Raw genomic sequence first — 26,979 nt, forward strand, 5'->3', positions numbered from 1 at the left:
AAACTTGAATTGATATGGGTATCTGATAGTTATCCATTACTAGACGGGGATAGGGATGAAAGACTAAATATATTACTCTACAGGTATGGGAATTAGGAAGGGGATATGGGTATGGGGGAAGGTACATCAGTCCATACCTAGTCAATTGCCATCCCTTGTTGTCCAACCAATAATGAACCCTACTACCATCCCTTGTCATTTTAAAGTATTTTTAAAATAACCCAAGTTGCCTGGCTATTCATTGTACCTTTCTAGAGTTGCTACTCGTGGGAAGCTGCCATTCATACACAAAAAGAAGGTTTCAAAGCTAAAAATTGATCGATTAGTGGCTGGGCACCTTCTTGTTCTTGTGGTCCAACTATATAAGAAATCTAAAAAGGAGGCCATTAAAGGCTCTTCAACAGGGATAGGCTCCATGGAAGTGGAGAGGTTCCTTTTAGATGGAAAATAATATAAATGGACAGTCCAACAAAAGTAGGCCTAACAGTAATGCGATACCTTTTTCAGAATCAACAGCTGATAAAAATAACTAAAGGAATTCTCATGACAATGAGTTCAGCAAACAAAAGCTAAGAGAAACAAATTGTGTACTGGAGTTTTAACCATGCCACTTGGATGTAGTTGATTCCTAAGGTCCTACTTAAGAAGAATCTTTCAGAATTTTCAGGCCATGAAACTTTTCTTGCAGTAGTTATCATCATCATATGGTTGTTATGGTTGAAATTGTTCTTGGAAACCCAGTATGTTAAACCTGCCAAAGGCACCTGTCTCTCCACTTTCTAGATAATTTTGCACTTTAAATTGAACAGTGCATTTTGTAATTTGATCCAATGATTCTAGAATTCTGGATAAACAACAGTTATTGTGGGCGGAAGATATGTAACTTTTCTCTTTTTAGATTATTTAGTAAGTGAAGTTTTATAAATCATTGGAATTGAAGCGATTATTGTAAATTTCCTAAACTGTGTTTTTCCAGATTTTAATACTTTCATATTCTTTTAAGTCTAAATAGACTACTGGATGGGAACACTGAGATGTTTATGTTTTAGAAAGTTGACAAGGGCCGTAGTTTATTAATGGAGGAGGATCCACCTACAGAGCCCCAACAAAAAGCAGAACAGTTAAAGAATAGGGTTGTTTTTGGGATTGCAATTGGAATTTCTGGTGGAGGTATCATTTTGGCTGGAGGATGGGTTTTCACAGTGGCTGTTGCTGCTGCGGCTTTTGTGGCTGCACGGGAGTACTTTGAGCTGGTAAGGAGTCGTGGAATTGCTGCAGGAATGACACCTCCACCTCAATATGTATCACAAGTCTGCTCTGTTATCTGCACTTTAATGCCTATACTTACATTGTAAGGTTTGTTCTGTATGTTTGTTACTCATAGAAGCTCTATTTTAACGCTTTTGTGTATCCAATTATTTTTATTTTGCACAAGGTGTTACAATTTGTGCAATCTAAATCTAACAGCTAGATGCTAGAGAAATCAATTATTATTGAGTACCAAATATTGTCTTAAGTGATTCATTCAACTTTACCTGAACATTTTTTCTTCTCATAAATATCTGTTTGCTGCACTTTTCTGCATACCCATGATAAGTGATCTTTATGCAGTACTTTGCATTGTAGCTTTTGTTGTTTAAACTAGTTGTGAGAATGCTTTAGGTGAAAATTGTGGAATTTATCAAGTAGTGCTTTTCAGTTGATTTTAACACAAGTTCAACTTGTTCGTTCCATATATAACTTTTTGACTTCCTTCCCATTCATTTTATACTATGATTTTGATGTGAATGTCACAAAAAGATACTAGGTTTACAATATTGACAATACTCTAGCTTTTGGTTCTAGTGTTGTTGCAGTTAGTAAAAATAATAATATAAAAAGTAAAAGTTAATCCCCTATCTAACAGTTTAAGCTTTTAGATGAAATGGTGGTTAATAATTCATTATGGTATTAGAGCAGGAAAAGATTCTAAATTCAAACCTCATCACTAACCCAAGATTTAAATTGTTGCATGTGCTTGAACCAATTATGTAATGAAACTTGGTCACATGTGAGGGAGCATGTTGAGAGTAAAAATAATAATATAAAAAGAAAAAGCTAACTCCTTATGTAACAACTTAAGCTTTTTAGATGAGATGGTGGTTAAGAATTCAATAGTAGCAATTCTTTTGGGGAGTAGAGTTGAAGAATGGATATTCTTATGTTTTTTTTTGCAATTGGCACCTAACCTTTACTGAACCATAGGGGCATTAGGGTTAAGCAAGCCTTTATGCATACTATATCATGACAGGAACAAATAATAACCAATAACTAAGCCATAACAATATTCATTACATAATAACAAACTGAATATATGTCTGTACAACCTACCTGTAATGAAATTGGAACAAACTGCTAAGATTATCAAAACTAAGAAAATGTCTAATGCCCACAAGAACAAAATTGGGCCCTACAAAATCAAAATGATTAAACTGAAATGAATTGCTCAGACTATCTGACGTGTTAGTTCCATATTTGAACCATGATTTGGAAACAAATATTATATATATATATATTTATACATATACAATATGAATGAGCTGAAACTCAGTGAATAGACAACATGTACTATGATGGAATTGGGAGAAGCAATATACATGAGTTTTTATACAAGGAAGTTTTTCTTTTTGCTTTTTTGTCTATTAGGAAGTTTTTCTTGAGTTATTCAAGAAAACTTATTTTTAGTTTTAAAATAATAAAAATGTATTTCAAGAAAATTCTTTTATTTTTCCAAATCTAATTGAAAAAGCAATACTTCTGATCTTGTGGCTGTGTTGAGTATACTAAGCAAAACAGTTCCTGTCAGAATATTCCAAGATCTCTCTATTTTAGGCAATGTACAGCTAGGAAATTTTACAGTTTCTAAATTTCTCTAGATCAGTTGATTGCTGATTCTTAGGAGATTCCTAGTTTAGAGATGTGACTAGATTTCTTTTTGTGTATATGTTCTGTCTATGTACAGCCATGTTGAAATGTGAAGAAAAATTAACTTTCTCCAAGTGGTATCAGAGCCATCTTCCTTGGGTGTTTTTGTTCCGGCCTTCGTTGCCTTATGTTCCGGCTCATTTGTCTCTCCGGCCTTCATTGCTGGCTGTTTTGACTTCATTGTTTCTAGGGCTTCTTGGCGTCCTTATTGTAGGCTTTGATCGCCACTGCCACGTTCCCAAATTCTGCCAATGTTGAAGTTTTGTGGTGCACTTCCCTCAATTGTGGGCTGTTGTCGCTAGTCTCGTCATCTTTGGCATTGAGTTGCCGTTGTTGTCATAGATACCCCCCTCTTTAAGCTGCCGGTCAACATCCCAACCCAGTCATTGACATCTAGTGTTCGTTGCCATCGTACCCTCAATAGTTGAAGCCTATCTTTCACCCTCCCTGTACCGTCATATCTGATCAATCTGCTAGTATCAGTCCACGACTCTTGTTCCAATTGAAAAAGCAGTTATCGAGGGAATTGCAGAATCTCCATTCCTCTTACAGATTGAATGGAAAAAATTATAAAGTGGTTACAACTAGTTCGAACGTTTCTCAAAGGGAAAGGAAAACTTAGTCATCTTCATGGCACGTGACCAATACTTGATGACCCTAAGTTTGCAATATGGGATGAACAAGACTTGATGGTCATGGCATGGCTTTGGAATGTAGTGGTACCAAAAATCAGTGATACTTGTATGTTCTTGTCCACAACAAAGGAGATTTGGGAGACTATTTGTTACGAACCTGGGGGTATAAGGGACAAATAGAGCTATAACTACTATAAGGGGTTGTTGTTGTAAGATGATCAGGGAGTTATAAGGGTAGCTTAATGTTGTTAGGGAGTTGTAGGTTAGTTAGAAGAGAGCCCATAATAAGAAGGCTGGTGTAATAGGAGAGGGCATTGAGGATAATAACAAGTTCCTACTTCAATTATCTCTCTTGACTTTCTCTCATTTTTGTCTCTCATTCCCTCTCGTTCTCTGTTCCTTACTTCCCTCATTCTGTTCCTTACTTCCCTCATTCTGTTCCTTTCTTAATTCCTATCTTCTTTCTTGGAATTTAGTTCGAATTCCCTCCATTACCTAGCCCTTCATCTAAGGGCTTGACAAGTGGTATCAGAGCCGGTGATCCTCGGTGGCTCTCGGGCGCGATTGAAGGAGGTGGCTGACTACGGAAAATTTCAACAAGAATTGATCAGAATTGGGTCGCGCAATTGAAGGCGTTAACTGATCGTCGATCGGAAATGGGTCACGCAATTGAAGACAGTGCAATTGAAGTAGGAAGTGGCAGACAGAAGCTAGTACAGTGCGATTAGGAATCAAGAAAATTTGAGATTGTGAATTCGGACCATTGGTTGGTGATTGGGTTAGAAGGAGGGGCTGGCGTGGGCGATGTGGAATTGCAAGCGATTAAAGGGGAATCAGATTAGCAAACGTCGACGAGAGCGGGACCCAAGGCGTGACCAAGACAAGGTAGAATGTACACGAAGCAGGAGCAATTCTGAAGTGACAATTTCAACCCAAGCCATGGTAGAAGGTACGCATTTTAAGTAACTTAAGTCTCGCATGGAGGCCTTGGAGTCTAGTATTGTGGCAATGAAGGACCAAAGTCGGGAGGATATGGAGGCCCTGAAGGATAGCGTACGTGAGCTGGAGAAGGGCCAAGAATGGGCAGACTACTACTGGTAGAAGATTGACAGCATGTTCAACATGTTGTTCGCCTTGTTGCAATTTTGATTACCGGAGGACTTCCCTTCAAGATCAGGGTCGGAAGTCCGGCTTCTTCGAGTGTTGGCCATACCCCCACATCTCGATTGGAAATTCCAATCTTTGAGGGGGTGAAGCCAAGATGGTGGATCTGCCGTTGTGAGCAGTTCTTTGAATTGTACCGAATTGGAGAAGAACAGAAGTTGACGATGCCTACAACGTATCTCAATGACACTGCCAACGCCTGGTACCAAAGCTAGAAGCAATCGGAGGGTGGTGTAGTGTCTTGGGTGGCATTCGCCGAAGAGCTGTGTGGCTGATTCGATGAGAAGAGCATGGTAGACACAGTGGAAGAATTTAATAAATTGAGGCAAGATGGGTTGGTGGAAGATTACTTAAGGAGGTTCGAAGAATTAATGGCTATGATAGGAATGGCTTATATGAGCTTGCCTGAGCCTTACTTCGTGTCAAGTTTCATTAACGGGTTGAGAGATGATTTGTGATCGGTGGTCAAGATGCTAGGTCCATCATCAGTTAAACAAGTGGCAGAGAAGGCCCGATTGCAAGAATTGACATGGGAGGCTGTATTCAAGAAGAACAAGGCATGGACATAGCCTTGGTCGTAGCTAATAAAGGTCTAAACGCACAGTTTGAGGGTAATCTCAGTGTTCTAAAACTCGGCTTGGGCGGCTGCTTAGGCGCTAGGCAGACACTGGCCGTCGCGAATATGGCCTAATCAGCCCCCTTAGGTGCCGACCCGGCTAATTGGTATCGGGCAGCGCCTAATCGGCCAAGGCGGGCACCTAGTCGTGTGAACCGCCTGGCCAATTAGGGTTTTTGTTTCCCCTTACCTCTTATCTCTCTCGTTGCTTTCCCCTTCTCTCTCTCACACACCGCCGCTGACTGTCTTTTGCCAAGTCGCCATTGCCGCTTGCCCTTTCTGTCTCAGCCTCTCTCGTCGCACGCTGCTGCCGTCTCTTGCGGAGTTGTCGTCGCCGCTTTCCATTTTTGTTAGCCTTCTTGTCTCACACCGCCGCCGACCGTCGTGAATGGTGGACTCGCTGTCGAGCTTCATTCCACTCTACTTTCCAGCTCTTTCTCTTGTCTTCCTCACTCCTCACCCTGCGATAAGTAATAAGCAAGTAGCAAGCGTTGTTGTTGCTTCTCTTCTTTTTGTTATTTATGTTAATATTTGTAAATGTGTGAATTTGTTGTTTGAATATTTATTAATGTTTTAAATATTTTAATATTTGTAGCAAACAAGTTAAATGTTATTTATATTTTAATATTTGTTAATGTTATTTAATATTTATAACAACTTCTTATTGCTGCTTCTTGCTGTTGTTGGCTCTTGGCAAACAACAATTTATTTTCTCAAGCTTAATTTCATTATTTCACTTGTTGATTCAACTTTAATTTACTTAAAAATAACATCAAAATGTTAAAAAAAAAAAAAATAGTTTTTCTAGTCCTTGCCTAGGCGCCTGAGGCACTAGGCCCCAGTCGGGCGCCCGACTAGCGCCTAACGCGTTTTAGAACACTGGGTAATCTCAAGGCTGTAGCAGGGGTAACAAATCAAGGAGGGGCCAACAATGCTATGGGTCTAGGGGCAAAACAAGAATCAAACTATGGAGCGGAGGAGACAATTGGGCCTATGCTTCAAGTGTGGTGAGAAGTACAGACAAGGGCATTAATGTAGAAGATTAATGCTGAAAATGGAAGGTACTGATGTAGATGATGAAAACGAAGAAGAACCAGTTGGAATTGGGTGATGAAGAAGGTATAGTTGTTTCAAATTCTTGAGGACAAGAATTTCCTCAAGGGGAGGGGAATTGTTACGAACCTAGGGGTATAAGGGACAAATAGAGCTATAACTACTGTAAGGGGTGGTTGTTGTAAGATGATTAGGGAGTTATAAGGTAGCTTAATGTTGTTAGGGAGTTGCAGGTTAGTTAGAAGAGAGTCTATAATAAGAAGGCTGGTGTAATAAGAGAGGGCATCGAGGATAATAACAAGTTCTTACTTCAATTCTCTCTCTTGACTTTCTCTCATTTTCGTCTCTCATTCCCTTTCGTTCGCTCTTCCTTCCTTCCCTTATTCTATTTCTTTCTTAATTCCTATTTTCTTTCTTGGAATTCAGTCCGAATTCCCTCCATTACCCAATCCTCTATCTGAGGGCTTGACACTATTCAACAGACATACTCCAAGAAGAATCACTCGGCCCAGATTTGTGAGATCAAGGTCAAATTAATGGTTGCCAAGCAAGGTAATCTTTCTATCATTGAGTATACGAATTTGTTGAAGAATTTATGGTAGGAGGTGGATCACTATCGATCCCTTCCAATGAAAGACCAAGATGATGCTGCTACTCCAAGGAAGTTTATCGAAAAATATTGAATATATGATTTCTTGGTTGGACTTCAGCCTGAATTTGATCGAGTCAAGGTTTAAATCTTTGGTAAAGAAGAATTACCATTGCTAAATGAGACCATTGCTATCATTTGGGCGGAGGAAAGTAGAAGGGATGTGATGCTTAGGGATCAAGTGGTGGAAGGATCAGCGTTAACAACAAAGGGCTACAAGGATAATCCTCGAGCCAAGCAAGTTGCTTTGCATTTAGAGGGTAAGAAATCTGAATCCAAGCAGAACAACTAGTTTAATCTTGTGTGTAACTATTGTAACAAAAAGGGCCATGTTAAAGATGAATGCTATAAGCTCCATGGTAGACCCCAAGAGGTTGATCGTGGATATGGCGAACAAAGGAAGGGACAAGAAAATTTGTCTCAGTCAAAGGAGTTGGGATCCCAAGAAACCTCTAGCACAATGGACTTGATAAACAAGACATCGAAAAGCTGAAGGCCTATCACGACCCCAAGGAATCCCCAAGGATATAATAATCATATGAATTATATGTTTCGTTTTTTGATTGTATTTTTTGTTATAACTGTTAGTATATCCAGTTGTAAGCCTATAAATAGGCTAGAGTAGTTAGAGGATGGTATGTTTTTGAATGATAATTGAATTCTCCCATTTCCCTCTCATCAATTCTTTCTCAATTTTCCTCTGATCTCTCTCTCTCTTTTTCTGTAAATCTCCCCAATTCTTGCTACATCTTTTTCCCTTTTTAGCCTAATTTCCCTCCATTTCTTTCAAATTCCCATTCGAACTCTAGTCAAACCCTAGGGTCGTAACATTTGGTATCAGAGCCGATCATCCACGGTTATGATCCGAAAGTTTTTAGCAATTAACCAAGGCGATTCCGTGCAGCAAATTTCGACAGAGGTAGATTCTTAGAATTTGAAGGCGACTACGAATCTAGTAACAATAGGCAAGTTCAGGTGATCTATGCCGATCTCTCGATTCCGACAATAGATTGCGGAATTGGTCGAGTGTAGTAGGTGTTTCCGAAAGCTCGGTATAATTGATCGAACAATAGAGTCGATCAATTACAAAGGGGGGGGGGAGCTTCAGGTGGAGCGAATTGAATTCATGTGAATTCAGTTATGGTGATTTCGACAATCCTTGGCAGATAGGTTTGGGAGTTGAGCAACGATGTCTGACGATCCAGGCTTGACGTGAACGTAGGTTCGACAAATCAGTGGTTGGTGATTGGGTAAGAAGTGTACGCAGGCTTGGGGCGATGACCCATAGTCGAGGGGATAGTGCGGCTAACAAAGAAAATATGCAGGAGGATCTAGCTACCTCTCAAGAAGGAGTGCAGAGAGACTTGGAGAGGTATCGGAAGATGATGGAGCAACATGGCCAACGGATCCACAATATGTTCAACATGTTGTCTTCCCTACCTCAAGTCCGGTTATCGATGGATTTTCCTCTCGGGCAATAGCTGATCCAATTCTTCCCAACCATGGCATCCTTCCTAGGACATTTGGATTACAAGAAATAGAGGAACTTTGGGCGTGGGAACCAGAAATTCAGGTAAAAGGTTCATCTTCCCACACTCCACATCATACCCTAGTGCCTAGGGAAGGGGAGGCCAGGCAGACTAATTTAGCTGGAAATTTACATGATTGATTTGGGGAGAAGAACGTGATTAATGTGACTAAGGAGTTCAACAAATTAAGGTAGGAGGGATCGGTGGCAAATTTTCTGGTTAGATTTGAGGAGCTAAGGTCCCTAATGTGGAGTTCTCAACCAGCTCTGACAAAGCACTATTTTGTATCAAGTTTTATTAAGGGGCTGAAGGGCAAACTAAGGTCAATGGTCAAGATGATGATGCCTGCAATCGTGAAACAGGTGGTAGAGAAAGCAAGGTTTTAGGAACTCGCCTTGGAAGCCATTTTTAGAAAGCATAAGCTACAGCCTAATGGATCTATTGAGAGTAGCAACCAACAAATTGAAGGAGCCTCTAAGGTTGCAAATCATGTCGAGCAAGAATCTGAGGAAAGATTGAAGTTGGACTGGCCAGTTGTAACTAAAACCTTCAGTAATGAAGAGAGATCGGACATGGATATTGGTGGGGATCACAGTTTATATTTGTAGGAACCCAATGGAGTAGCATCGGGAGATGAGGATGACGTTGCAGATAGGTTCCTTGCCATTGATGAAAGACATGTTAAAGCATCTTGTACTGTAGCATCCAATAGTTTTAGTTATAGCTTTGCGCCTTGTTTTAAGTTAAGTTGTTTAGGCGCGCTTTAGCTGTCTTCTATATAAACAGCAAAGCTAGCTGCTTGTAAGTGTGATGTTCATTCTTAAAGAATTATGAAGTTAGTGCAATTTATTCTCTCTTTGTTCAGTTGTTGTTTTCTCTTCTGTTTGATCACCTTTCCTAGGGTTTCTTAAGATCTTACATGCCAAAAACTGACTTAATCTATTAACCACAAAGGCAATATTCGGCTGAGTGTAAGTCAAGTATTGAAGAGAGCCAATTAGGGTTCAATACAAGGATGGATTAGAAAACATTTCACCTTCATTTGTAAGAGAAAACCCAGAAGTTGCAGGTGTTGCACAAGTTGCTGTCATACATGTCAGCTTTCTTCAACAAATCCATAGTGTACTTGGCTTAAGTTAAGTAAATTCCAGCTGTATTTCTAAAAGCCTCAAACTCTTAAGAAATAATTGACTGAACCTAGGGTTTTTAATGCAAATGTTATGTCCAAATCTTTAATACATAGCTGAAGGGCAGTAGAATCAGACCCGGTTATAAGAATATCATCAATATAAACCAAAACAAACAAGACATAAGAGGCTGTCCGTTTAATAAAAAGAGAAGCATCTGATGTAGCTCCAGTAAAACCCCAACTCTGAAATGTAGATTTTAGCTTTACATACTAAGCATGAGGTGCTTGTTTTAAACCATATAGGGACTTCCTTAATTTGCAAACATTAGAGGGATATTGGGAACTAACAAAAACCTCAGGTTGAGTCATGTAAACAGTTTCTTCCAAGTCACCATTTAGAAAAGCATTGTTGATATCCATTTGTTGAATATCCCAACCTAAAGTGATAGCTAAGGAAAATAATACTCTGATTGTTGGAGCTTTCACAACAGGGCTAAAAGTTTCAGCATAGTCTACACCAGGTGTTTGTAAGAAACTCTTAGCTACCAATCTTGCTTTATGCTTAAGAACAGAACCATCTGATTTATATTTGACCTGAAACACCCATTTGCTTTCAATGATATTCATATCTGTTGAAAAGGGAACAAGATCCCATGTTTTATTCCTCTTCAAGGATGCAAATTCTTCTTGCATAGCCTTCAACCATCGAGAATCTAGCAAAGCCTCATGAACTGAATATGGTTCTAGGCTACTCATTAAGGCATGAGGAGAGGCACTAACAAGTCTTTGTGTTTTAGATTGGGTGAGCATAGGATGTATGGTGGTATGAAAGGAAAATTTGTGCTTAAGAAAGGGAAAACAAGCACAACCAAGTGGTTGAAGAAGTAAATAGTTGGGAGATTTCCCAAACAGCAACTGAAATGGACCGGTAAATTTTATGGGTGATGCTGGCAGCAAATTGATGATATGAACTGCGGTTTGAAATGCTTCTACCCAATACTTAAGAGGCATATGAGAGTGAGCTAATAGAGTTAATCCCATTTCAGCTATATGACGATATTTTCTCTCAGCCACACCATTTTGTTGATGTGTGTATGGACATGAAAATCGAACTTGAATCCCAAAGCTTCTAAGATAAGGTAAAAAGGCCTTAAATTCTCCCTCATTGTCAGTTTGTAAAGCTTTTAGTTTGTGTTGGTAATGTAGTTCAACAAATTTGTGAAAGGCTATAAATGTGGGTAGAGCATCTGATTTGAGTTTCATGGGATATAACCAAGAACATCCCAAACACATCTATGATTGTGGGTAAACATCCATTTGATTTGAGTTTGTGTTGATGGATGCCCCAAGCGAGCATGCCATTGTTTACAAACATCCGAACCAGTTTGAACTACATTGACACAATGATTTGGCAACTCATGACAAAATGAGTGCTTATTACATGGATTTTTGTACTGTTTATTACATGTAGAAAGAAAGGTAGACTGAACAGAATCAATAGGCTCAATAGAATGAATAGAGTGATTGGATGCAGCTGGAACAAAAGCTGAATTCAGTCGATAGAGTCCATTCCTAAGATGTCCTTGAAGTAGCATCTATCTAGAATCCTTGTCCTTAACAACACACGAATGTGAATCAAATTCAGTAACAACATTATTATCTCGAGTTAATTGAGAAACACTAATCAAATTTTACTTCATGTGAGGAACATGAAGAACATGAGGTAAAGAGAAAAGATTTAGGATTAGAAACGAAAGAAATTTGTGTAGTACCAATAGCTGTGATAGGTAAAGACTTACCATTACCAATTGTGACTTTGTTATTGCCATGAGAAGGTGAATGATTGGACAGATTGTTAACATTGGAGGTAATGTGATTTGTGGCTCCAGAATCCACAAACCAGGAAGGATCAGACTGATCATAAGGTAAAAATGAAGGTTCAGATGATTGAGGTGTGGTGCCATGAGCAGTGCCATGATATGAACCTAAATCAGTCATGTAGCCTTCACTAGAATCCCAAACAGAAGCTAGGTATGCCTAAGAATCACGAAAATTGTTTTGACCACCTGAACTTCCTCTTCCAAAATTAGGACCAGAACTTCGATAATTTTTTTTTATCAAATCTGTGATAGCATTTATCCATAAAATACCTTGGTTTTCCGCAAAGCTGACAATAAATTCTTTTGCCATTTGATCTACCTCTCCCTCTACCTCCTCTAGTGCCAAATTGACCTCCTCGATTATTATAACCTCCTCTAGTGTTTGGAATAGATCTAGTTCCATTTTGTGCTAAATAAGAAGCAATGTTAATTGACATTGAAGATGACATAGGTGAATCAAAAGCAGTTGTCAAATGTGGCACATTCTGTGTGACTAACCGCTGTTCATGCATCAAAAGGAGATATTGCACATTTTCTAGATCTATTTCATCCATCTGTTATGTTATGAGACTAACAATAGTCTCATAATCATGATCTAAGCCATTTAAGATAGCTAATAATAGCTCCTTATTAGGAAGAGGTTCTCATATGGTTGCAAGAGCATGGCCTATCGTTTTGATCTTTAAAATATAGTCATTAACAGATAGAGATTCCTTCTTTACTGAACGTAATTGTTGCTTTAATTGAAAGGATTTTGCAATAGTTTGTTTAAAATATAATTTCTCCAAGGTAGACCATACCTTAGCAGATGATTCACAATGAATCACCTGTGCCAGGACATCTCTATCAATAGTTGAGAAAAGCTAGCCAAGAAGAAGCTGGTCTGACCGCAACCAATCCATGTAGTCATCATTCAATTTTGTAGCTTCAGCATCGCCACTGTCTGGATCCATAATAAACTTTGGAGGAGGTGTCGAATTGTTTAGAAATTGAACTAGATCGAACGCTCGAATAGTAGCTAGAACTTGAGCTTTCCAAAAGATGTAGTTCCCATTGTCGAGCTTGATCAGTACATAGTTCAAGGCTTTTGCAACTGCACCAAAACCAGAATGCCAAACACAAACATCCATTTATAGCATGACAAAATGGATGTTTTTGTCATGCTATAAATGGTGACTTGGAAGAAACTGTTTACATGACTCAACCTAAGGGTTTTGTTAGTTCCCAATATCCCTCTAATGTTTGCAAATTAAGGAAGTCCCTATATGGTTTAAAACAAGCACCTTGTGCTTGGTATGTAAAGTTGAAATATGCATTTCAGAGTTGGGGTTTTACTAGAGCTACATTAGATGCTTCTCTTTTTATTAAATGGACAACCTTTTATGTCTTGTTTGTTTTGGTTTATGTTGATGATATTCTTATAACCGGGTCTGATTCTACTGCTTTTCAGCTGTGTATTAAAGATTTGGACAGAACATTTGCATTAAAAACCCTAGGTTCAGTCAATTATTTCTTAGGGTTTGAGGCTTTTAGAAATACAACTGGAATTTACTTAACTCAAGCCAAGTAAACTATGGATTTATTGAAGAAAGCTGACATGTATGACAGTAAATCTTGTGCTACACCTGCAACTTTTGGGTTTTCTCTTACAAATGAAGGTGATATGTTTTCTAATCCATCCTTGTATCGAACCCTAATTGGCTCTCTTCAATACTTGACTTACACTTGGCCGGATATTGCCCTTGTGGTTAATAGATTAAGTCAGTTTTTGATAGCTCATAAAGTGCAGCACTGGGTTGCCTGTAAGTGGCTGCTTAGATATTTGAAAGGCACAGTGGTTTATGGTCTTTTATTCTCTCCCTCACCTGGAAATTTAGCTATTTCAGTCTACACTGATGCAGATCATGCAGGGTGCAAGGTTACAAGGTGCTCCACCAATGGTTTTTGTGCATTTCTTGGCTATAATCTGATTGTTTGGGGCTCTAGAAAACAAACGGTGGTTGCTCGGTCAGTAGGGGAAGCTAAATGCCGAGCTATAGCTCGAGGAGTAACAGAATTACTATGGCTGAAGCCATTATTTTCAAAACTGGGGTATTTAGATACTCTTTCTTCTAAGCCTATTGTGTGGAGTGACAATTTGGCTGCCAAGAGTATGGCTGAAAATCTAGTTTTCCATGGGAGAACTAAGCACATAGAGCTTGATATTCACTTCATTCGAGAAAAGGTTGAAAAGGATGAAATAGAAATAAGATATGTGCCTACAAAACATTAGATTGCTGATGTTTTCACAAAAGGGCTAACTAAGGACCGTTTTTAGTTTTTGTGCATCAAGCTTGGCTTAAAGTTTTCTCCAGTGTATAAGGGTGCAATTCAGGAGAGTCCTAATTGAGGGGGAATGTTAAAGCATCTTACTGTATCTTGTAGTTCAGGAGATCATCTTGCAGTTCAGGAGAGTTCTAATTGAGGGGGAATGTTCAAGCATCTTGTACTATAGCATCCAATAGTTTTATTTATAGCTTTGCGCCTTGTTTTAAGTTAAGTTGTTTAGGCGCACTTTAGCTGTCTTCTATATAAACAACAAAGCTAGCTGCTTGTAAGTGTGATTTTCATTCTTAAATCTGAATTACGAAGTTAGTGCAATTTCTTCTCTCCTTGTTTAGTTGTTGTTTTCTCTTCTGTTTGATCACCTCTCCTAGGGTTTCTTAAGATTTTACAAGACAACCATGCAACTAGGACTTGGACCAAAGAAAGAAGCGGGAGGCTTAGGACTTGCACAATCCTACTGCTGCTTTGCGCAGTTTTACAATTACTACAATGGGTGTAGATCAGTTATAGGTGTTGGCTCTAGTAGAAATGGAGCAATTGAAACTGAATAAACAGGAGAACAGTGATATGGCCCAGAAGATAATGGAAAAAGAGTCTGTTGCCATATGGTTTAGGAGTTCAGATGCTAGAAAGGGAGCGTTGACATGGAGATCCTTGAGGTCTACAGTTTATGTTAGCAGGGAAAGCAAAAGCAAAGAAACATAAGAGCGAAGAGGAAGAGTCCTAGAAGGAGAAGGAAAGAAAGAAGAATCCATCAAATCATGAAGGTAGGGATTGGATGAATAGCAAGACCGATAGCTGTAAGTTCTTGGGGACAAGAACTCTTTTAAGGAGGGGGGAATTGTCACGACCCCAAGGAATCCCCAAGGATATAATAGTCATATGAATTATATGTTTTTTTCTTTTGATTGTATTTTCTGTTATAACTGTTAGTATATCCAGTTATAAGCCTATAAATAGGCTGGAGTAGTTAGAGGATGGTATGTTTTTGAATGATAATTGAATTCTCCCATTTCCCTCTCATCAATTCTCTCTTAATTTCCCTATTCTCTCTCTCTCTCTGTAAATCTCCCCAATTCTTGTTGTATCTTTTCCCCCTTTCAGCCTAATTTCCCTCCATTTCTTCCAAATTCCCATCCGAACCTTAGGGTTATAACAAGGCCTTTCTTGAACCTATAGGTACATCCTCCACCAACCTCGGTGTTTGCACATTTGCGCAATCAAGTATGTCTCTTGCCTCTCATGGTTTTAGTGCTTCGGATTACAGCCAACCCATTTCATGTATAATTGATTATGGAGCAATCAATCACATGACCTTTTCCTTAAAACTCTTTTCTCCACTTATACTCCATGTTCCAAGTCTCGAAAAATTATCACAGCTGATGGATCCTCCATCAATGTAGTTGGGATGGGTGACATTCATCTTAACCCTTCCCTAGCCTTAAAAAATGCCCTACATGTCCCAAAACTCACCACAAATCTCATATCTGTCCAACACCTGCTAAGTGACTCAAATTGCAGTCTTGGAACTTTTCTTCCAAATTATTGTGTTTTTTGGGACCAAGATTTGGGGAGGACGATTGAGCATGCTAAGTAGAACAATATGCTCTACTATCTTGAATTGGCAGACAAAATTGGTGGGTTGAGAAAGGTTCACAGCTTTACTTCTTTGTTGTCCAATAGTACCACCCTAAGTCAGATTTGGCTTCAACATCATCGTTTAGGTCATCCTTTATTCCGGGTTCTTTGTGTCATGTTTCCATCTTTGTTTAAAAATGTAGATGTCAGCACACTTCTTTGTGATACTTATGAGCTTGCCAGGCACAAACGTGTGCATTTTCCAATCATTAATAAAAGATTCTCCATGCCTTTTCTCATGATACACAGAGATATTTAGGGACCCTCTAATATTCAAAATATTTCTGGGGCTACTTGGTTTGTAACTTTTATTGACGATTGTACCCATGTAACTTGGGTTTTTCTTTTAAAGAAAAAATCTGATATGAATGTTATTTTTCCGGTTAATGTGATTCAAAATTAGTTTGGGGTAAAAATTAAAAAGATAAGGTTAGATAATGCACGAGATTATTTCAATCAAACCTTATATTCCTACTTTCAAACCAGAAGAATCATTTGTGAATCTTTGTGTGTAGATACCTTTTAATAAAATGGAGTGGCAGAGAGGAAAAATGGTCATTTGTTGTTTGCTACCCGTGCCTTGATGTTTCGAAACAAAGTCCCAAACTATCTATAAGGGGAAGTTGTTCTTACTTCTGCTCATTTAATCAATCGCCACTCTCTTTGTTTTAAGAGTCCTTGGCAAGTTTTCTCAAAATTTTATCCTCATTTTACTTCTTCAATCTTCTTGCCCACTTGGGTCTTTGGCTGCATTGTGTTTGTCCATGTTCACTCACATAATCATAGCAAACTTGATCCTAGAGCTCTCAGATGTGACTTCATAGGGTATTCCTCTACTCAAAAGGGCTACAAATATTATTGTCTCAATTGATGTCATTTTTGTTGAACATGAACGTTTCTTTACCAATCATGGTCTTCAGGGGGAGCCTAGGCCTTCGGAAGACAATGATTGGATTAATTTCTTCTCCTTACCCATTTCTGCCACCCAACAGCTTGACTCATTGTCCTCTCCAAAATCCACTCCTATTGAACCTTGACCCGAGTTCGAGATCGAGTCTGAGTCCAATTCCCAGCCACCAAAAACCCTTGAACCTGAACAGAGGCCACCTATTGAATCTGTCTATTCAAGAAGGAAGAGTATCATGACTTCATTGAAGCACACTCAACAGTCCAAACTGGATCCCGAAATTGTGGTAAACATAGATGTTAGTACTTCTCCTCCTATTATTAGTTCTAACCATGATTTACCACTCTCAGAGTCAAATAGTAATGAGAGTGATCTTGACCTTCTAGTTGCTCTCAGAAAAGGTAGTTGAAAATGTACAAGCCATACTTTGTCTCATTTTGTGACCTTTGAAAGAATATCACCTCCATAGAAAAGCTTTCTCACCCACCTTAACTCCATCAAGGTACCATAGACAGTGTCCAAGGCACTAGAAAGTGAGGAGTGGAGAATGCCACGAAAGTGGAAATGGATGCACTAATAAAAAATAAAACTTGGGAGGTGGATGATTTGTCGAGAGGAAAAAGACTAATTGAATGCAAATGGGTGTTTTTTGTGAAATACAAGGCAAATCGATTTTTGTAGAGATACAAGGCCAGATTGGTTGCAAAGGGTTACACTCAATCATATATGGTGTTGACTACCAAGACACATTTGTACTAGTGGCCAAGATAAATACAGTGAGGGTCTTGCTATCATTGGTAGTAAATTTTGACTAGAATTTGCACCAATTTGATATGAAGAATGCTTTTCCATATGGGGATTTAAAGGAAGAAATTTACATAGTTTGCCCTTTGAGATTTGACATTGATACAAACAAGAAGGTGTGTAGACTCAAAAGGCACTCTATGGATTAAAAGTCTCCTAGAGCTTGGTTTGATAGATTTACAAAAGCAATGTTGTCAATGGGATATAGACAAAGTCAAGGCAACCACATCTTGTTTGTGAAGCACATAGCATTAAGGGGAGTGATTGCACTTCTAGTTTATGTAGATGACATTATTGTTACCGGAAATGATGAGAAGTAAGAGAAATTCCTAAGGGAATGCCTATCTAAGGAGTTTGAGATTAAGGATTTAGGGCGATTAAGGTACTTGGAATAGAAGTGGCGTGGTGAAAGAAAGGAATCTTTATGTCACAACAAAAGTATGTTCTTGATTGACTTAATGAGACTAAGCAACCAGGATGCAAGCCTACAAAGATGCTAATTGAAACCAACCACAAGCTTAGTGAAGCAATAGAAGATGAGCTAGTAGATTGGGGAATGTACTAGGGGCTTGTTGGAAGACTAATTTATTTATCACTCTCTTGATGAAATATAGCCTATGCAGTCAATGTTGTGAGTCAGTTCATGCACAACTCTAAGAAGACATGTCTCCGTGCAGTATATCACATTCTTCGATACTTGAAGGGACATGCGGGCAAAGGAATTCTATTTAAGAAGGGTACAAACTTCAATCTTGAAGCCTACATAGACAACGACTATGCGGGCTCCATAGTTGATAGGAGATTAAAATTTGCTTTTTGCACTTTTGTTGGGGGAAATTTGGTCACATAGAGGAGCAAGAAACAACTGGTAGTAGGCTAGTAGCTAGATTAAGTGCAGAAGCTGAGTTTAGGTCTATGGCATTGGGAATTTGTGACCTTTGGCTCACGATAATACTAGATGATTTTAGAATTGAGTGGAAAAGCCCTATGAAACTATATTGTGACAACAAGTTAGTTATAAGCATTGCTCACAATTAAGTTCAACATGATCAGACTAAGCATGTGAAAGTAGATCGACACTTTATAAAAGAAAAGCTCGACAATGGATTGATTTGTACACCGTATGTCCCATCAGGAGACCAACTTGTTGATGTTCTTACTAAAGGATTATCTAGTCATACGTTTCAAAAGATTGTTGGCAAGCTGGGAATGACAAACCTATATTTTCTAGCTTGAGGGAGAGTGTCAAAATATTCTAAGATCTCTCTATTTTAGGCAATGTACTGTTGATTTATGGCTAGGTACGTAACAATTACAGAATATATATATTGCAATTATAACAATAACTAACCAACCCCAAGATTGCTACAAGATTTAATGCAATTATTGAAACTGCATAAGCACTCCCTCAATATTATAAATATTAGTGTGAGAAGTTAGAGGTAGAACTCTAACTTGAAAAGCTAACTTAACAGGTGGAGGGATCCTCCTCCTTATATATAGCCCAAGTCTCCCTTGTGGAGGCGATGTGGGATTCTCAACACTCCCCCCCACGCCGAAACTTCTCCAGTAACTGATACATGCCTAGGTGATCGGGCAGAGTACTGGTCCATGACCACGACAACCAAGGGTTAGCTCTGATACCATGTGAGAAGTTAGAGGTAGAACCTATGGACTTAGCATAATTACACATAGTTATAACAAATAAATAAATAAATATGCAATATATCTAATTATACTAATAATTCTAATACTCCCCCTTAAGCTGGAGCATAGATATCATATGCACCAAGCTTGTTACATATATATTCTATTCGAGGACCGTTTAGAGACTTGGTGAAGACATCGGCAAGTTGATCACTGGAGTTAACAAACTTTGTAACAATAACACCTTCAACCAGCTTTTTGCTAATAAAGTGACAGTCGATTTCAATATGCTTAGTCCGCTCATGGAACACTAGATTGGAAGCAATGTGCAAGGCAGCCTGATTATCACAAACAAGCTTCATAGAAGACACTTTACAAAACTTGAGTTCCTCCAGGAGTTGCTTAAGCCAGATGAGCTCACAAGTTGCATTAGCCATAGCCCGATACTTTGCCTCTGCACTGGATCTAGCTACTACATTTTGTTTCTTACTTTTTTAAGAAATCAAATTTTCTCCCACAAGAACACAATATCCAGAGGTCGACCGACGATCAGAAGGAGAGCCGGCCCAATCTGCATCTGCATAACAACAAATATATGTGTGCCCCTTATCCTCATAGAGTAGCCCTTTACCTGGTGTTTGTTTGATATATCTCAGAATCCGGATAACAGCATCCTGGTGAGAATCACATGGAGAATTGAGAAACTGACTCACCACACTCATAGCAAAAGCAATGTCGGGACGAGTGACTGTGAGATAGTTCAGTTTGCCTACCAATCTTCTATACCTTCCAGGATCTGAGTAAGACTTCCCCTGTCCCGACAAGAGTTTGACATTTGGGTCCATTGGGGTGTCAATCGGTTTATAGTTCACCATACTAGTTTCTTCTAAGATGTCAAATGCATACTTCCTTTGAGAGATTGAGATCCCATCTCTTGATTGAGCAACTTCAATACCCAAGAAATATCGGAGTTTGCCTAGATCTTTAGTCTGAAAGTGCTGATGGAGATGTTCCTTTAGATTTTGTATACCAATCTGATCGTTCCCTGTGGTAACAATGTCATCTACATAAACAACGAGGTAGATACATAAAGAAGAAGAATATCGATAGAAAACTGAATGATCAGCTTCACTTCGAGTGAGACCAAAGGCTTGAACCACAGTGCTGAACCTACCGAACCACACTCGTGGAGATTGTTTTAGGCCATAGAGAGACTTCTTGAGTTTGCAGACTACATTGGACTCCCCCTGAGCAACAAAACCAGGTGATTGCTCCATATAAACCTCTTCTTGCAAATCACCGTGAAGAAAGACATTCTTAATGTCCAATTGATAGAGCGGCCAATGACGCGTGGCAGCCATAGAGAGAAATAGGCGAACAGAGGCCATTTTAGCAACTGGAGAGAAGGTATCACTGTAATCCAACCCATAGATCTGTGTAATTCCTTTGGCAACCAAGCGGGCTTTAAGACGTTCCACCTGTCCGTCGGGGCCCACTTTAGGGGTGAACACCCACCAACAACCAACGGGAGTCTTTCCTGGTGGCAAAGGCACCAAATCCCAAGTGCTAGTAGAATGCAAAGAACCCATCTCATCTAACATAGCTTGACACCAACCAGGATGGGACATAGCTTCACCTGTTGTTTTAGGAATAGAAATAGAAGAAAGGCTCGAAACAAAAGCACTATAAGTAGGTGACAAACGGTTATAACACAAAAAATTATAAAGAGGATGTGGATTGCAAGTAGACTGTGTACCTTTGCGGAGTGCAATAGGAAGGTTGTCGGGCTGAGGATCCATGGCAGGAGTGACCACTGACGGAGAGAGTGAGTTAGGAGAGTCGCAGTCAAGAGGAATGTTGGTGCCAGGAGCAGGATGAGGACGACGGTGATAAGTAAGAAGTGGAGGAGTCGGGGAGTGTGGTCTGGAAGATGGAAGTGAAGGGTCCACCGAGGAGGAGATAGATGGATTTGATAAGGGCAACAGAAGAGAAGGAATAGCCAATACTTGGTCAAGGCGCTGTGAATCGGGCTGAACAACCGAAAAACTAGCTTAACAGGTGGAGGGATCCTCCTCCTTATATATAGCCTAGGTCTCCCTTTTGGAGGCGATGTGGGATTCTCAACACTCCCCCCACGGCGAAACTTCTCCAGTAACTGATACATGCCCAGGTGATCGAGCAGGGTACTGGTCCATGACCACGATAGCCAAGTAACGCTCTGATACCATGTGAGAAGTTAGAGGTAGAACTCCAACCTAAAAAGCTAACTTAACAAGTGGAGGGATCCTCCTCCTTATATATAGCCCAGGCCTCCCTTGTGGAGGCGATGTGGGATTCTCAACAATTAGCAGCAACTTTAAGATCAAGGGACTGCAAACCAGAGACTAAAACAAGGTTTACGGCAACTGAAACAGCTGAATCGGAGGGACAAAATAGACCGAGTTGTGGCTTAGCGTTGTCCTGAAAGCAAGATTGCCTTGCAACTGGCAGCCAGCAGACTCTGACGAAAGTTTCAGCATGATGAAACGGTCTCTCCAACAGAACGACAGCCTCGAACGGTTGGAGCTGGAAAAACTCAATAATGGAACTTGCTCTCTGAGATAAACTTAGATACAAGATGGAACTAGAGAATGCTGGAATGCTTGGATGATGAAGAATGAGTCTCTGGCAGCCTTTTATAGCTGCATCAGAGGCTCCCAACAGCCACAAATTCAATACAACACTTAAATGATATCATTAAACCCATTAAAAATTGTGACTCTTGGAGCAAATGAAAAGCCTCAGATTTAATCCAGAAAATAAAGTCTGGCTGTTCAAATTTCTGTAAACAATAAATAATAAATGCAAACCAAATACACTTACACTCACACACACATGGCCCAACATGTACAACTAGGAGATTATATAGTTTCTAAATTTCTCTAGATCAATTGATTGCTGATTCTTAGGAGATTCCTAGTTTAGAGATGTGATTAAATTTCTTTCTGTGTATATATTCTGTCAATGTACAGCCATGTTGAAATATGAAGAAAAATTAACTTTCTCCACAGTTGCATATAACAGTTCTGTCATTGGTCACACTTGTGCCAAAATATCTATCCAGGTGTGTTGTTTGACACACAGGGTAAGCAACGTCCTGAGTCAGATCAAGGTGCCTTTAGCTGCCATATTCTATGAGAGGTTCGCCCAATTTTTTTGTTACAAGCAAAATTCAAGTATCAATTCATAGTGGTCATAATTCAATTAGAACATACAACCAAATTCATAGGAATATCACATAATTAATGTACATAGCAAAAAGAATAGTAAAGGGTTTATCTTGACGTTCGAAGCTTTTCAATTTAACAATATAAACAACTTTGTATATAAGCAATTAAAAAGGTTGTGAGAATTTATGCAATCATTGAAAAATGGATTTAGTCATCCACGATAATCCATAAGGAAACAATTAAAAACATATGCCATGATATAAATTGTCTACTTATGCAAAGTTACATGACCGAACTTAGATGTGAGCTTCTGAAAAACCTGGCTAGATCAGGACTTGCCAATAACTCCTTTTTGTCCCTGCCCCTCCCTCCCCCCTTTCTCTCTCTCTCTCTCATTGTTTTGTGCTCCCTCCCTCCGACTCTATGTGTGTGTGTGTGTGTATCCATGTATGTCACTTTCTACATGGATTTTGTATAGCATGTATACCTATTTCTACATCAATTTGACATATTCCATTGTCATGTACCTAGGGTTAACCTAGGGTTTAGAATGGAATTTGGGAGAAATGGGGGAAGATAGAACAGCAAGATAGGGAGAGTTAGAGTAGAAAGAGAGAGATAACAGACAAAATTAAGAGGTAAAAGAGGTGATCGAGAGAGAGAACAGAGAATTGAGAGGGAAGAATAGAGAAATCAAAGAGGAAATTTAGAGAGAATTGATGAGAGGCAAAGTCTGAAATTCAAATATCATTCAACATCATGCACACTCTATCTACTCTAGCCTATTTATAGGCTATTCTCTCCTTTCAGTTACAATTTAACTGAAAGGTACAAACAGTTTAGCAGCAAAGTACAACAAAAGGAAAATACATGTATTCAATAATTCCTAATATATCTTTGGGTTGTGAGATCCATATTCCTATTCCAACATGGATTTGGCATACCATATATACTTATTTTTGTAGTTATTTGGTATAGTATATATACCTATTCCTACATAGATTTGGGTTTTTACATTCATCTTGTTGTCACTGTGCTGGAATTCTCTTTCACACCTCCTCTGGATTGTTCCTTCTCTCTCTTATCTTCTTTACCCCCCAGTGGCTCCGTAGAAATGATTAGTTGTGACCTGCTCCAAACACTTATTCTGGGGTGTGACCATTCAATAAGTTCCAGCAACTAACAGAAACTTGAAATGTTTTCAGTTATTCTAACTGTTAAATGGTTCTTGAAGCTTTGTGGTGCTCTTTCGTGTTTAGTTGCAGTGGATAAAATGTTTTCCGTTATGTGTCACTATCCAATAATAAAAAAAAAGTGTTTATAAATCTTCACTTTGGGCCATAAGCCACAGATTTGCTTTCAATTTCTGGACATTATTCATATTTCTTTAGCTAGGCTGAGCAAAGTGCAAACCAACTTTTCTGGTTCTAACAAGTCCAGCCAAAACTAGGTGGAGTCACCTCAAACTCCCTGCACCTCAGTTGTAACAGTTTGTGACCTTGTCTTTCTGATCACTGGTTGACTCAATAGAAGAAAGAAGAATGCCCCTTGCACAAGGCTCCCTGCTTTTGCAAGGGCTGGGGGACGGTTGTTTCTGTGAATGTTACCTTGTTTTGAAAATTGATTGTTTTCATAACTAAAATCTGTGACATTAACATCACAAAGAAGCAACCATATTGTTGCCATCAGAACTTGCAAAAATATGTAGAATCAAAGTTATTTATCTGTAGTTTGCTGATCCTAAAAGTGATATGAGTTGCTGTTGGTCTACTCTCTCTGCTTCAAGGGTGTAAAAGTCTGGTAGACTCCCAGGAATTGTAAGATGACTCGATTCAATAGGGAAGATTTCCAATTCAATTACAGCCGAAAAGAACAGAAAACAGGGCAATTCGAGAGGCCCTTAATCTCTCCTACTCTACTGGAAAATTCTTCACACCCCCCCTCACCTGCCACCACCTTTCTTTTATTCCTCCTTCTCTAACGGAATTGGAATCCGCACATGCAGGTTGTTACACAACCTTGTAATTCCTGTTCTACCCCTCTTCCACCTGGCTGGCTATTACAACCACCAGCCTAATTCCCAAACTATCCCCAATTCCTTGGATGCCTTTGGTACATCCAGTGAATCTGGGGTCTATCAAAGTCCTTGCTTAAAGGTATTGTCGAGTTGAAGTTTTTGTAGTTCCATTTTTTATATTTCATTTTCTAGTGGAATAGGGATTGGAATTGTGATAAAGTGATCTCTATGGATTCATGTCTTTTGTTTGTGTGACTTTTCTATCTTGGTTCTCTCTCAAAATTGTTACTTAGTTTCAAGATACATAGCATGTATGGAAAAGTGTAATTGTCCGGTAAAGTATACCTGAAACCAAAATATGGAATTAGTTAGGGCGATTGAACCATGTTAAGAGAGCCCCTTTTATTTTCTCCTATCTGGATGACTTTTGGTTTGTGATTCATTCATATTTTTTAGTTTCTACTTCTGATGTTTTTTCTCTAAAATTTTTTCCAGGTATTTTGGTCAAATTGATGTTTCTGTGACATCTGCAGCTTTCATTGTTGCTATTACATTGCTTTTGCAGAGGGGAAATCCACGATTTGCTCAGCTCAGTAGTACAATATTTGGGCTGTTCTATTGTGGTTACCTTCCTTGCTTCTGGATTAAGCTTCGCTGTGGTTTAGCAGCTCCAGCCTTAAATACAAGTAAGAAATTGGGTTTCCAGAAAGACAGAATGCCATCTATACTTGTTCTTTCAAAGTTGGTCCTGTTCACTTTGCATCAGCATATTGCAAGGCTAGTTACATTAATGATGATAATCACAAGCCTTAATCTTAGAAGATGGGTTGGCTAAATGAATTTTAGCTCTCCAACCGTCTCTATCTATGGCCATATCTTTATAAAATCATTCTCTCATGTCATGTGTAAGGGTTTTTCACCAATATTTCTTTGGCCTTCCTCTACCTCTTTTGCTATTGAATTTTTCTATTTGATCCACTTGCCTCACAAGTGCGTCTATTGCCCTTCTCCTTGTATGTCCAAACTATATTAATTGCATTTTGTGTATCTTACTTTCAATAGGCATTGCTCCAAGCTCATTACATATAATTTCATTCTAATTTTGTCTTTTCTTGTATGGTTGTGCATCTACTGTAATTTCTTTATCTCAATTTTGTCATATTTTGCATGTGTTTTTATTTAATTGCCAACATTCTAAGCTGTATAGCAAAAATGGTTTTATAGCCATCCAATAAAACTTTTCTTGTAGCTTTAAAAGGATGCAAGTCTAGTTGCGTAGATCTTATTCTAATTGTAATAATATAATCCATTTAATTCTCATAAATCATAATGATTACCCCTCCCCCAAAATAGGCATTTTTTTGTTGAGTTACAGTTTCCAGTGGAAAGTTGAATGAAGAAAAAGTTGTCACTAAGTGCTTCTATTTTATGGTAGTTGGAGTTCAAAAACATCTTGGAACATCTTAGAAGTTCTTCTTAGTGTATGTGAGTTTTTTATCTGTACTAGAAACACAAAAATATGGAGACATTTTTGCTAGTAAACCAGAGTTTCTTGATAGCAATGGTTTGGGACATAAAGTGCTGAGTAAATATGGAAGTTATTGATTCCTCATGCTAGGAGCCTACTAATTGAATTTTGGTAAGTGCGCATATTAGATAACTGCATTCCTTTCTTTTTTCTGTCCTCGTTAACCTCTTCATTCTGATTGTAATTTTCCACAAAGGAAACTTAGGAATAGGGTTTGCCCATCTATAAAAGGTAACATGTTTAGTTTTATGTTCAACGGTTACCCTTTATTGATCTGAGGTTAGGTCTGAACCTCAAAGCTCAAATCCCTTAGCAGCTCCAGAGCGGATAAATGATGATTCAGTTTTTCACATGTATACTGAATGAAATTCTCATAATTGAGTTAATGGCAGAATGTTACTTATATCAAATTTGGTAGTGAAAGGATTGGTTCCTCTGTCTTATTCTAGTTTATTTTTTTTAGATGGGTTTCTCTTCTGTCACTAAATATGATCTCCTGGATCAAAAATTTGAGGATTGAGCTAGTTTGGCCCTCATGAAAGCCAAATGATATGAGTTGCCTAAAAAGAAAGCTAAATGATATGTAAAATGATGGAGCATGTGGTGTTTAAGGAGTTTTTAGGTTGGGTAGGTCTCTGTAGGTTATAGATTATAACCATTATGCTTGATGCACGATGCTTAATCTTTAGCGTCAAACTAAAGGCAAACTTTTCAACGAATTTTCTCAACTGCCTTGTTTATTTATTTTTTCCTGAATATAATGCATCTTGAGACTTATGGTCCTTGATGTCCATTTAAAAGATGGAGAAAAAATGATAGAAAACAAATCCTAAGAATCAGATGGTGGGATTTAAAGAGTGAAAAAAAGCTATTTTCAAGAAAAAAAAGTATGTGGTAGAAGAGATTTGGTTGTATGAGAGGCTAGTCAAATACAGAAAGAATGGTTCCAGAGGAGTTGAGGGCAATTTTCCAAACCAAAAAGAGTCTTGGTGGTGGAATGAAAGAGGTATAAGGAAAAACCAAAACTAAGAGAGCTTGTTACAACACTTTAGATACATGTTGTATGGAAGAAAACCTGAAGAGATATTTTGGCCAAAAAGAAGAAAAAAAGACAATTACTGAAGCAAAGCCATAAACTTATAAAAATATATACCAATGACTTGACACAAAAGAAGGGGAAAAAGATATATATATATATACACATGCATATATAAACTAGGTAAGGCAAGAGAGAATAACAAGGGTTTTGAGCCAAGTGAAATGCATAAAAAGACAAAAACAAGAA

General features: G+C 38.6%; 1 protein-coding gene across 1 annotated transcript in view; it reads left to right on the forward strand.

Annotated features, from left to right (window-relative positions):
- Nucleotides 1-1,049: 1,049 nt before the first annotated feature.
- Nucleotides 1,050-26,979, forward strand: part of LOC127793009 (phosphatidate cytidylyltransferase 4, chloroplastic) — a gene marked incomplete at its 5' end in the record, with an annotated part of 56,329 nt that continues 30,399 nt past the window's right edge. The window contains 2 exon segments of the mRNA XM_052323738.1: nucleotides 1,050-1,351; nucleotides 24,662-24,852. Of these exon segments, the coding sequence (XP_052179698.1) occupies nucleotides 1,050-1,351; nucleotides 24,662-24,852 (493 nt within the window).

Source organism: Diospyros lotus, unplaced genomic scaffold (assembly GCF_014633365.1).
Source record: "Diospyros lotus cultivar Yz01 unplaced genomic scaffold, ASM1463336v1 superscaf1, whole genome shotgun sequence".
Taxonomy (NCBI): domain Eukaryota; kingdom Viridiplantae; phylum Streptophyta; class Magnoliopsida; order Ericales; family Ebenaceae; genus Diospyros; species Diospyros lotus.